The 12,216-nt window shown below is 38.9% G+C and overlaps 1 protein-coding gene across 1 annotated transcript in view; it reads left to right on the top strand.

The window, feature by feature from the left end:
* The window catches only part of plxnd1 (plexin D1), a 71,304-nt gene that overhangs the window by 13,097 nt on the left and 45,991 nt on the right, over nucleotides 1-12,216 (top strand). The window contains exons 5-7 of the mRNA XM_080897695.1: nucleotides 3,882-4,011; nucleotides 7,293-7,470; nucleotides 7,732-7,840. Coding sequence (XP_080753821.1) covers nucleotides 3,882-4,011; nucleotides 7,293-7,470; nucleotides 7,732-7,840 — 417 coding nt within the window. The remainder of the gene's footprint in view (nucleotides 1-3,881; nucleotides 4,012-7,292; nucleotides 7,471-7,731; nucleotides 7,841-12,216) is intronic.

Below are 12,216 nucleotides of genomic sequence, written 5' to 3'. Positions count from 1 at the left end.
TCTTGATCAAGTAGGTGTTTGAATTAGCAGGTTATGTACTGTTTGCATCCATTTTAAGAAAGAATAAAAAGATACGATCTGAGCAACTTGGTGTATTTTAGAAGCCAATTGTTTCAGCTCACATGCTGCTTTGCTGATGATCACTTGAGACTGCGAGTCTGTACGTTTCCTGGATGCATGCTTCATTTCATACCAACTGGTATTTATGAGCTATTCAGTACTTAAAGATACAATCTTGAGTTTACTGGATAAAATAAACAAGGAAGATGCCAGATGTGATCTTAGACAGAGAAGAGGATGAAGAACTAAGTTATCAGCTAAGATGTACAAGTTTGCTTAGAAAAATGAATCCATAAAAGATTGGTACAGATACGGTCTTATAGGTCTCATAATCAGGTAAATATAATCTCAAATGAGCAACACAGGATATGTCACACAGCGTCACTTTTTATTTAACAAAAACTAAAAGAAATGCAGAAGCAGTGTGTGAAAAATGAAATGCTCTTAAATATACCGGAAGTAATTCTTTTTGGTGTGACTTAATCACTCTCTCACATTGTTGTGGAGCAATTTGGGCCTTCTCGTCTTTACATCGTTGCTTCAGTTCATTGAGGTTCATCAGTGCACAGCTTTCATAAGGTCTGGATTTTGACAGAGCCATTGCAACACCTTGATTCTTTGCTTTGTCAGCCGTTCTGCTGTAGATTCGCTGCTGTGCTCGGGATCATTGTGCTGTTGCGTGACCTAATTTGGGCCAACTTTTAGCTGTCAAACAGGTGGCCTCACTTTTGACTCTATAATATGTTGGTATACATAGGAGTTCATAGTTGACTTAATGACTGCAAGGTGCCCAGGTCGTGTAGCTGCAAAATAAATCATCACCCCTCCACCACCATGCTTGACAGCTGGTATGAGGTGTTTTTGCTGATATCCTGTGTTTGGTTTTCTCCATATGTGGCACCGTCCGCTAATATGGCCAAACAGTGATCTAACCCTTCCCAGACTGATAAGCAACAGCAGTTGCTTATTTAAAGACATTGTTTTCCTCCTTGGCATTGGCAACTGAGTGCTTCACACCAGTAAATTGCCAAAACATTTGCTTTCATAGAGTTGCTCACACTTGCTGATGATCAGTTAAATCGAGTGTATTTGATTAGCAGCAACTGCTCCCTACCCTCTGAATTCCTGTAGAAGCAGTGATGGTGTACTTTTCACGCACCATTTCTGCATTTTGTCTGAATTTTTATTCAATAAATAAAGACATGGTGTAATATGTGACGTGTTGCTGGTCATGATGGAGTTTCATCTTATCATGACCACATCTGCTAATCAGTTTGAAGCAGCAGACAAATAAAGTGCTAAAAATAGCTGCCTCAGTCGAAATGAATTCTACAAAACCCAAGCAATCAAACAAAATACAAACATTGGTTTCATAAAGTTACTATAATTGGTGAAACTATCTGTAAGCATTTTATTTTAATTGCTGAAGTCAGGCATTTTAAAATGGAAATCTGGGGATTGATTCGCTTCGAGAGCCAGCCTCAAGTGGCTACTGATGGAAATGCACAAGAGGTACTCAAGCCTCAGATTAATTTTTCAGCCCTGGAGGTTTGCACTTGATAATGACCCAAATGGAAGTTGTTTTATTTCATAATCTCAACATATATGAATGATTACTGGCAACTATAGGTTTGCAATAATAATTTCAAAGACATGATGGGAGCATCACACCTCAGTCCCTTTGGAGTTTTGACTGAAGAGAGTATTGACTATTGAGTAAAATGCTATCATGCTAACATTTCCACAGTGACTTGCTTATATTTGGCAAGTCATTGATGTTAATACAATTATTAAAAAACTATCTTTTATATGTGTGTTATGAATGTGTGTTATTAAGAGTCCTTATCTGAGGACATACTCGTTAGAATATTTGATACTAGACCAAATTCATGAACTGAAAAACAGAGAAGTGTTTATTTTCCTTAAAGGAAGTTAAAAAACAGATCACAACCTCTGGCTTGTAAAGCCCTTTATTTCTATTTTTAGTTGAGCAGCTGACCTCAGGCCCCTCTGAGTCCCTCTGTGCTGCTGGGACTGACAATGTGGACACTGACTTTCTCGGACACAAACACTCACGCTTACAGCCGCGCAGGCACAAAAAGACACACTTTATTTTAAAACAACTGTGAAAGTATAGAAGGGAAGTGGGACGTGCCAAACTCATTATGTACCGTGTTAGGTCATTGCTAGATGGGGCCTCTTCTTTTTCTCCTTACTCTGAGGTCACTTTGTCCTTTCAGTCTGCACTGCAGATGAACTGAGCTCTGTGCCAATGGTGAAGTTCATTAGTGAAGCAGAAGTCAGGGTGTGAGGCCACCTTGCTTGTTGGGTGCCCTTTTACAATTCTTATGTCCCAGGCATTCATTATACTCGCAGATTGCGCACATACACACGACTGTATGTATGGTACTGCTGACCATGTGTCCAGCGTTCATATTCCTAGATGCACTGTTGGTCCAAACAGACTAAGAATCAGACTGGTAGTTTTGTCATTCTGCTATCTGTAACTGTGCCTGTGGGATGGGTTACCATAGCAATGCATATGACCTAAGGTCAAGTAGTCTCTTGTGTCGAGCCAGCCAAACTGACAGCCAAAGTCTGAATGTGACATTAGGAGACCAGAGCACCTCATAAATCTGCAGCAAGCAGACCATGAAACCCAGTGGAGAGAATTCGTCAACTCCAGGAATGAAATGAAAACACAAACTCACCTCACAAAGAATATAAAGTTGACCTTGAACAGGGGTGTCAAACATGGTTTCATCAAGGTTCACAATCGGTAATGGGAATCACTTTAACAGTCATACATGGTTTATTTATATGCAGTTTTTAATCAAAAATGCATGTCTCATATAGTCCTCACGCCTAAAATTTGAAAAGCCCTCAGCCAGTCAGCTTAAATGTTGTTTGACCTTCAGACCATTTAGTCAAGCAAAATTATTCTGTTCCTTGTGCAGTTCTACAAGGCTACCATATAACCTATTCACAAGAACCAATTTCACAGAACTGAATCAAAATGATGACGCAAACGCCTCATAGCCAGGCTTCTCTTTACCCTCGAAGTTTCTCTGTAGGTAGGACCCAAATATAGACCAGAGGCAGTCTGAACCTACAAAAGACAAGCTTTATCTAAAGATGAAAACAACTCACAGAAATGAGTTGACTTCTGCAGGGCACTGACTAAAAAAAAATCATGAATCTAGTAGAACACAAAGACTTTGGGGAGCAACAGTGGGACAAATAAAAAGGGAGAGACATGACTATTTGCACGCACAGCTGACTGGACGCAGGTGAAACTCCCGAGGGTGTGGTGGGTAGTCACAAAGAAGGGAAACCAGATGCAGGTGCAGACAGGACAAAAGGAGAAACAACCATCAGAAGTAGGAAGATAAAGATACATAGAAAAGCCACTGAACTGAAACTACAACAAAAAGCATAGTACCATGACACCTACTGTTCAGGGCAACATTTTTTGAGAACCTAGTGATGTGCAGGCCGAATAAATTTTTTTTTTTTTTTTAAAAGGACCAGATTAGACTTGTAGGCGCTGAGTTTGACACATACGACCTTGAAGTTCTGGATTCACAAACCCATATGGCTGTCTTGTGGTCTAGATTACCAGCTGCAGGAATGATAAGCAGTTATTTTATCATAATCTGATACTGGACGAGCAAAGCAACATGTGCATGGCCTTGAAGTTTAGGCCATACAGAACATGTTGAAGCTCTTCTTCCTGTAATCTAATCTCAACAGATTCAACATGAAAATGTAACACACATGATGTAGCAGATATGATGTTCATTTTGTTTCTTTCTGTCCAGATGTACCATCCAGAAGGAGTGCGCTCAGGGGCTGCTGGCCCGTTCTTGGATCAGCATGGGTGAAGGCCCCCAACAGTGTCCTTCCATGACCCTGACACCCGCTGAGATTAGCATCTCGGCAGACATCAAGGTGCTGTGAACTCGTTGTATGTTATTGTTACCGTCACATGCTTTTCACAAGTCAGACAAGCACTGCTGTTGATCTTCACAAAGTTATGGCTGCAATGGGGACAGTTTATTTAAAGCTGATGTCTCATGACCACCTTTATAATCTGACACCTCTCACCATTACAGCACAGACTATTATTATTACTCGGCTAATAAAATAAAGTGCCAGTGGCGTGTGCTACTGCAGCTTCTTCCACCATCACAACTTCCTGCTTAAAGCGATGCATACGTTTATGTAACGCTAGCATTCATCTGCTTTTTTTCCAGCTTTTAAAAAATGTTGCTGTCAATGTTCACTCTTTATAGCTACACCCTCAACTCTGAGCCATATGGAAGCTCTTTTATGTTGAACGGAACAACACACAGCTGACACACAGAAATATTTGGTAGTCGATTGTTCAACTGCTTTTGAACCTTTGATATATGACTACTGTGTTTGAAAAGCCCTCGTAGTTCTTTCAACACGGACTAAAATCAAAGCTGGGACTTGGCAATATCTGATCACTGTTTGAATCAAAACTGAATGTTTTGAAGCACAGAGCCTGAAAAATAAAAAATCTGTCTAAATTCTGGAAATCTATATAAGCTAGAAAGATATAAGCTAGAAAATGTCTTGGACTGAATACATGAGTTGATCTGATGGACTATGATACAGAAATGTTACTGTAACCTCAGTCCACTGTTTTACTGGGTTTTTGAAAAATACAACAAGTCAAATGTCAAAACTCTAAAGTGCATCTATATTTATTCGTGCTCATGGTTGCAGGAAGTTATCCGTGCGAATTTCTCCTTAATGGTTTCTACTGACCCAGCAAAGAAATTCAAATAAGAACTTTGCCAGGTGTCTCAACAATGTTGAAATGACATCCTCCATTGGTTTTAATATGGATAAGAGGCTGGAGTACAGAGTTATAGGCTAAGGCTAGTCTGGTACTTTCAGCTATTCCTTTATTTCACAAGTGGTCGTCACAGCAGATGGACACGCATATTTGATTTAGCACAGGTTTTATGCCGGATGCCCTCCCTCATGTAACCCTCCCATTTGTCTGGACTAGGGACCCGCATGAAGACTACACTAGCTTGTGACCCCCTGAGGTTGGGTTTGTGTCTCCTCCCGATCAGCTAAAGGCTTTTAGCAGCATTCAAAGACTGTATAGGTGCTAGCAGGTGTATATTAGTCCACCACCCAATTTAAGGTTTATGCCAAAGCTACCCTAAATTACCAGTACGGGTAATTACCCAAATCATTTTCTATGTTTCTGTAGTGGTTAATACACCAGTACATGCAAGCTCTTTAATTGAAATGATAATTTTAATTCTAAAATATAATTATTGTTATTACCCATGAATTACTTTTTTTTTTTTTAAGCAGATGATTATTTTTTGATTAACAAGCCAAAATGTGGGGATTTTCTGCCTTTACTGATTGGAAAAATTAGCTTTAGTGGTTGAACGCTAATTAATTTATGACTTCTCATTCAACTTCAGTGTACTGGCTAAAATCTGAGTATGACAGATGATATCATTTTCTTTTTTTTTTGGCTAATAAATAACAATATTATTTTTAGTTTTAACAACTTTTTTTCACATATTTCTAAATTATTTGTGTTTTCATGTGTTTATAACAGAGGTAATTAGTGCTAAATGGTATTTTATTTAACAAAATTTGGGGAAAAACTTCTTGAATTGATCATGACCTAGAAGCAACGTATTTTTTCTAGTAAATCCATGATAAATGCTCCAAAAAAGGTATCAACATCATCAAAATGGCAAAGAGGTCCAGTTCAGTGACACCTGTTAGCATAGGAGACAAGCTTTATTTAAAAGACTGTATAGGAGCAACACAAAGACACAGATACCTGGTAATTTGTGCTCAGCAACACACTAATAAAGAACTAGAGTTTCACGCTCAAAAAACTGAAGCACTGATTTCTTTGCTGATCTGCACAGGCAGCCATAATATTTATCAGATTTCATTAGCGATGGTCCAAAATGCACCAGCACCACATCTATTATTTATTTTTATATTTAGCTGTAACTAAGATTGGTAAAATGAAATGCAGATTAATAGTAAATAGTGTTTTGCTGCTTTGCAGACAGAAAAATATGTTTTATCAGTTATTTAAAAAGTAATTTGCGGTGACTTTCCAATGTCAGCTTACTCTATAGTATTTGTACATTGTATGTGGGCATGTTTCCAATCACCTTTACCTTTGTACTAATGGAAAACACACATTTAACTCAACTTTCAAGTATACCTGAGAGCTAGTCAGGCTTCATTAGTACCTTTTGTGCATTAATAATGAGCTTACCCATTAAAATCTTCACCCTTAGCTTTGCAGGTGTTTATAAGTGGTATTTAATGGACCACTACCTTAATCAGACTTGGCAGGATAATATATCCTGGTTAAAAGAGTGACTGCATCACCTACTTATGGGGTATAGCTTCCAAACTATTGTTTTCAGTAATTCTTAACAGTCATTATATCGCGTAACAAAAGATAACAATGTGATAATTAGCTCAGGGAAATTTGACACCTCAGATATAGTTGACCTTTAATTACAGATCATAATTGGACTTGACTTGGAGACGACAGGTCATTAATTGGTTCATTAATTGTGGATATTTGCTTGTAATGAGGGTCAGTGTGGCTGGTCCTCCAGCTGCCGCTGCCAAAGGCATCCTTCATCAACAGGAAACTCCACTCAAGGTTGTCTCCCCAAAAGCAGGAAGCAGCAGGCAGGAAGTCAGGGCCTTAGGCAGGAAATGATCAATTCCACTAAACAATGGAGAAGATTTTTAAGACAAGTAAGCACATGCCGCCGGCTGCTTCAGTTCCTACCTGCTGGGCTGCAGAATATGTCATCTTGCTCCTTCCTCTCTACTTAACAATCCTTGCCTTCTCCCACCATCCCACCCTTAGTTTTCTCACATTGAAATCATTTAGCTGAAATTCAGTCATGTCAGTGAGGTGTTATGTTTCTCATTATACGTCTGTCATACTTCATCACATACCCAGATTTAGATGTGAATGTAGCACTGTGCCATCTGTTTCTTCATTGCACATTAGTTTCTTTATTTCTGCTTAAACTCTTGAACAAAGTTGAAGTAATGCCAACACCATTCGCTCTCTGTTAAGGAGTATTGGAGTCGATGTTTGTGCGTTCGGGGGATTCAGGTTTCTAATTAATTTTGATGAAGATGAGCAGCTATTTATATTGCTATATGTGTTTTTGCCGCAGGATGTTGGCATCTTGATAAACGGCAGCGTTCCTGATCTGATTGGTTCCCGGGTGGAGTGTGAATACGAGCCGGGGGTTTCTACAGTTGCCACGGTGCACCTGGACTCCGGTCCCTCTCAGATCCAAACCTGCCCTCTCCTCCCTCGAAAAAGCTATCAACCAATCCTCCCCGGCAAAGGTGGGACTGCAAACAGGCAACCATTTGGCTTTTTTTTTTTGCTAAGCTGCCAGCCATGTTTTTCCACACATTTCAAGGACAGTTATGGTATTTGAGTCATTTTTTTATACGAACAAATCCAATTTCCCCTTTCATCTCTTCAAAAAGCGGCAAAGTCAGTGTAACGTCAGGATGTACTGTTGTCTAGTTTGTGTTATGAGGGCGATATCATCTCCAGCGGTTGTCACATACGCTGTTGTCTACATTCTTTTGTTTCTTCAGATCACCTGACGGTTTCTGTGGCGATAAAAGTAAATGGCACATCTGTGGTATCTGGGAGCTTCATCATCTATGACTGCGAGAGGACTGGAAAAATACATCCGAAGACACCGTGAGTCACACTTTTAATATCACTTTGGTTTATCTCAAATTCTTGATTTAACCAGTTAGTGATGCGTTTACACGCAGTCACATTTGCATTGATGCAGTGGTGAAATTTACATTTTCTCAAGTACTGTTCAATTTTCAGGAAGTATAGTTTATACTACTTTATATTTATTCCTCCACTACGTTCTTTATGCAACCCTTTGCACTTCAACTTTCACCAGATTTAGACACAAAATACTAGCATGATTAGGGTTTTCATGTAAATTAAGCATATGCTATGTTAGTGCATTGTTAAGGAGCAAATCAGTGTCTCCATGTCCTTATGAGAAAAGCGCTGCTTACTTGTGATCACTTTTGCCGCTTCACATACCCTTATCTGTTTAAATAAGTATCTGGATATGAATATTGAGCATCTGCATTTGGAGGACATGATTATTGGGGCCTCGGGCTTTTGGTTCTGTTTGCTGTCCAAGTATCAGGCAGCTAAACAGTTCCTTTAACCTCCCGAGCCTCCTCATCCTCATATGGTGACATTTTATTTGGGTTTTTCTACATCTAATACTTAATACTACTTCATACTACTTTTTTTTAAATTACTTCCAATCAAAGCTTGTGCTTGTTTTTTCAGGTTCAACTTATTAGGTCTGCTATACCTTGGAGAAATTAAAAATCCATCCAAAATAAAATTTGGGCTTGCAGGATGTTGTGTAGTAATTTGCAATCTTGAAACCATGAACTATCATGTGACAATGATAAATCATTTTTATTAATTTTTGAACTGTGCAAAGGTTTTAAACTAACCCTAATTTCTTTTAAGGAAAGTGGAAAACAGGGTTATTGAAACATGTGCAAGTATACATGGAAATACAGTTTATAAGAAAAAATAGAGTGTTAATAATTCTTGAAAGTCAGTGGGTATGACCACCTGGACTCTCTTAGGCAAGCCTTCTTATAATTTCTTCAAGTAGTTCTCCAGGCTTCTCGCAGGACATTCAAAGATCTTCTTTCAGCGTTGGCTGTGTTTTGTTTCGTTCTCTGTCAAGATGATCCCACAGGGCTTCATATTGCTTTGTGTTGAGTTTGAGGTAGATATGCCAAGGTTTTGGGTAATAGCTCTGACGGTACAAAAATACTATTTTATGCCTGTCAAATTGTGTTATCTTTGGCATTTTTCACAGATGAAACTAAAAAAAAAATGGGAGCAAATTGTGTTTTGCAACAGGCTGTTATTAACAAAGTGCTTAAAGGTACAATTACCTGGTCACTAAATTGCCTCCCTGGAAGCTAAATGTGAAAAAAATGAGGGGTAGCTCATTTTGCACAGCACCTTGCAGTCTCGAAAAATGAACGATGCACAGGTTCTGTGTCCAGTAGCTCAGATATCTGTAAGTTGTTAGCAGTTCCACCAAAGAGTTATTGATGTTTTTTTTTAGATAACTGTTTGATCATTTAAATTATTCAGTGTTTTACAAAAAAACTCAAACACGTGAATAGTTCTCTTCTTCTTTGATACCAAATTACGTGTTACTTAGCTTTCACGAGTTCTCAGACAAGACTGCTGAACCGTGTAAACAGCTGAAACTAAGTTCACCTGGAAGGTAGAATAATAAAATGCTATTAGGCTCTGATGCATCAGTAATGGTCTAATAATGAAGCAGCTTAATAGTGTGCCACTCACCGGGGACACATTTCCCCATTATGAGGTCTTTGACTTAATTTTGCTCATAATATTTCTTTAATTTGCACAATTATTGCAATAAATGAGATCCTTTGAGTAACAGAGTATTATTACTTTATATTGATGCTTTTACTTAAATAGTGGATCAGCTGCTTCAATATGCAATAAATTTCCTCAAAACAAACCTTTAATGTTAAATAAATCCCAGTGAAATACAATTATAGTGATCTCACAGCAGCAAATGATTGCCACCTCCATCCCCAGCCACTCCCTCTCATGTTTTTTCCCCTGTTCTCTATTTAGGCCTCAATACTCTCGACGTGTCTTCAAAGGCTTATTGTGTGTTTTGCTTGCTCCAGGTTTCCCAGTGCAGGATCAAATTTGGGATTAATATGCTGTAAACATTAATCCAAGGGAAATTAGATATGTGTGTCTGGCAGATCATGTCAGTGTTTGTTTATATGAAAGACTGTGACTTGTATGGCCCGGTTACTGGGAGGGTTTACTCATATCTGGAAGCAATCCAGCTGGCTTCCTCCTGCATGTTGGACCATGTCAGAGGATCGGCTCTATCTGATGGGCAGATCTCAGGTTTAGAGGGGCATCTGTGTGTGTGCGTGTTTGTCTGATTCCCGGAGATTGAGAAGGCGTTTGATTTGTCCCTTTTGTTCGCTTTTTGAAAGCAGTTTCGAGGTGTGAACACTGCAGTTGCAGGTACATGTGTGCAAGACTGCACCCAATATGTGCGCGCGGCCTCAGTGCTCGGTGAGGTCCAGGAGTGTGAAATTAGATGGTGGTTTGTTGAAGGTGATAATGAGCAAAGTGCCATTCTCACAGGATGAGCATTCTGCTGTAATGTGCGGATCTGCTATACTCTATCTGATTTTAATCACTGCATGCTGTTTTGTTAATAATCCCTAAAGAGCCGCTCATTCTCAGGGAAACCGGATAGTAGAGGGTCTTTGTTTTACGCTTTATGAAAAAAGCCATCACTCGGGTTTTTCTTATGTTATTAGATACTGACATCTGAACGTCTGTGTAAACCATCAGTGTCACGCAAGCACCGTTAAAAGTGATTTGCTGCAAAACTTATTCTCATATTAGAAAATCTGTCCTGTGCTGTCTCATGCTACTCTGGTGTGGAAGCAAAATTACATTTCTGCAAGGTGTCAGTGGAGGGTATTTTATTCCAATTCATTATTAATACACTGTGCAAAACAAAGTGAGACAATGTCTCCTGTGGCATTCTGGCTCTTTGTGGTAATGCCAGACTGATGTGATCAAAAATAAACTGATTCTTAGTGCTGCAAAGAGCTAATTATCTGCTAATCTGCTAATTGTTTTCTTGAATAATCAATTACTGATTTGGTTTGTGAAGCGCAGAAGCGTAAGTAAGTAAACTTTATTTGTGTTGCACTTTTTGAGACAAAGAACAGTCACATGGTGCTTCACAGAAGTGTCAATAAAAACCAATCAACTCTTAAAGAAAAGGGAAACATGCACAATTTAAATGCCGACCTGTTGATGTTAGATTATTTTGACAGAACAGTAATTTAAGGGATTAATCATTTACCAAAATAGCCGCCCAATAATTTTCTCTTGATGAACATTTCAATCTAATTAATTGAGTTTTTGTTTCAGGTTTAGCAAGTTCAGTGAATTAGTGGTTCAGTGAATTATTATAAGCTTTAATTGTCTTTGTTCAAAACACAACACTGTTTAGCTGGGAGCGGGGGAAAATCAGATTAAAGGCGAAGGAAACAGAGGCACATCTGCCAAACATTTTACATCATCTTCAGTCAATAATCAAAATATATTAAATAGTAAAAAACACCTCAAAAAACAGATTTAACCCTGGATAGCGTAACCACAAAACAAATGCTAGGCTTTCTTTTTATATTCATGATAAGTAGTAGGTGGTTGAATACTATTGATGCATTTTTATTACTCTGTACAAGGCTGAGACTGTAGGAGCCGTACAAGAAATCCATTAGTTAGTGGGTGTAATTTAAGCCCGGTACCTTGCATGATTTGCATTCCCATTTCTTTCTGCCTAGTCTGTCCCAACTCTTCGGCACTCTTGCTCCTTAGTATAATCTCTTATCAGAAAGATGCAAATAAAATCGTAGTAAAACAATCTCATTTGAGGTCGTGAGCGTACCGCAGTGACAGCTGTCCTTGAAAGACTGCCAGTTTTGAGCTCCAGTGTGTAAAGCCTGGATCTAAAACACATGCTAGAAAGTCAGGCTTAATAGCATATATGTGACAAGAAATATTTAGCCAACGCTTGCAATAAAGAGTATTACTGAAAGTATAAAATCACTTGTGCAATACCATCTGTGGTTTAAAAAGTAGGCGAAAACACGCCTGGTGATGTTATACAGTACTTCCCCTTAAATTTGCAGCAGAAAGCATGTGTTGCAACCATGCCAAAACCACTTTACGTGACAGTGTCTAAATAAATGTATTATTAAGTTGCATTCAGGGTAATGTAGCAGAGCTTGAGCTTGACCCATGCTAGTCACCTAAATTTAGAATATTAGAATAACTAGTGACCATAAAACATTACGACACTTTCAAAATGGTCACCGGGCAAAGTGTTAATGACAACCAGACCAGGCATTCCAGTCTCACCACACAGCCCAGTAGGACAAACACCTATCCTGCCCTCTCGCTCTCATTATGTCTCTCAGCCACGCTCT

Source organism: Rhamphochromis sp. 'chilingali', assembly GCF_963969265.1.
Source record: "Rhamphochromis sp. 'chilingali' genome assembly, chromosome: 12".
Taxonomy (NCBI): Eukaryota; Metazoa; Chordata; class Actinopteri; order Cichliformes; family Cichlidae; genus Rhamphochromis; species Rhamphochromis sp. 'chilingali'.
The sequence above is the reverse complement of the archived record's forward strand: the minus strand, read 5'-3'. Positions and strand labels throughout refer to the sequence as shown.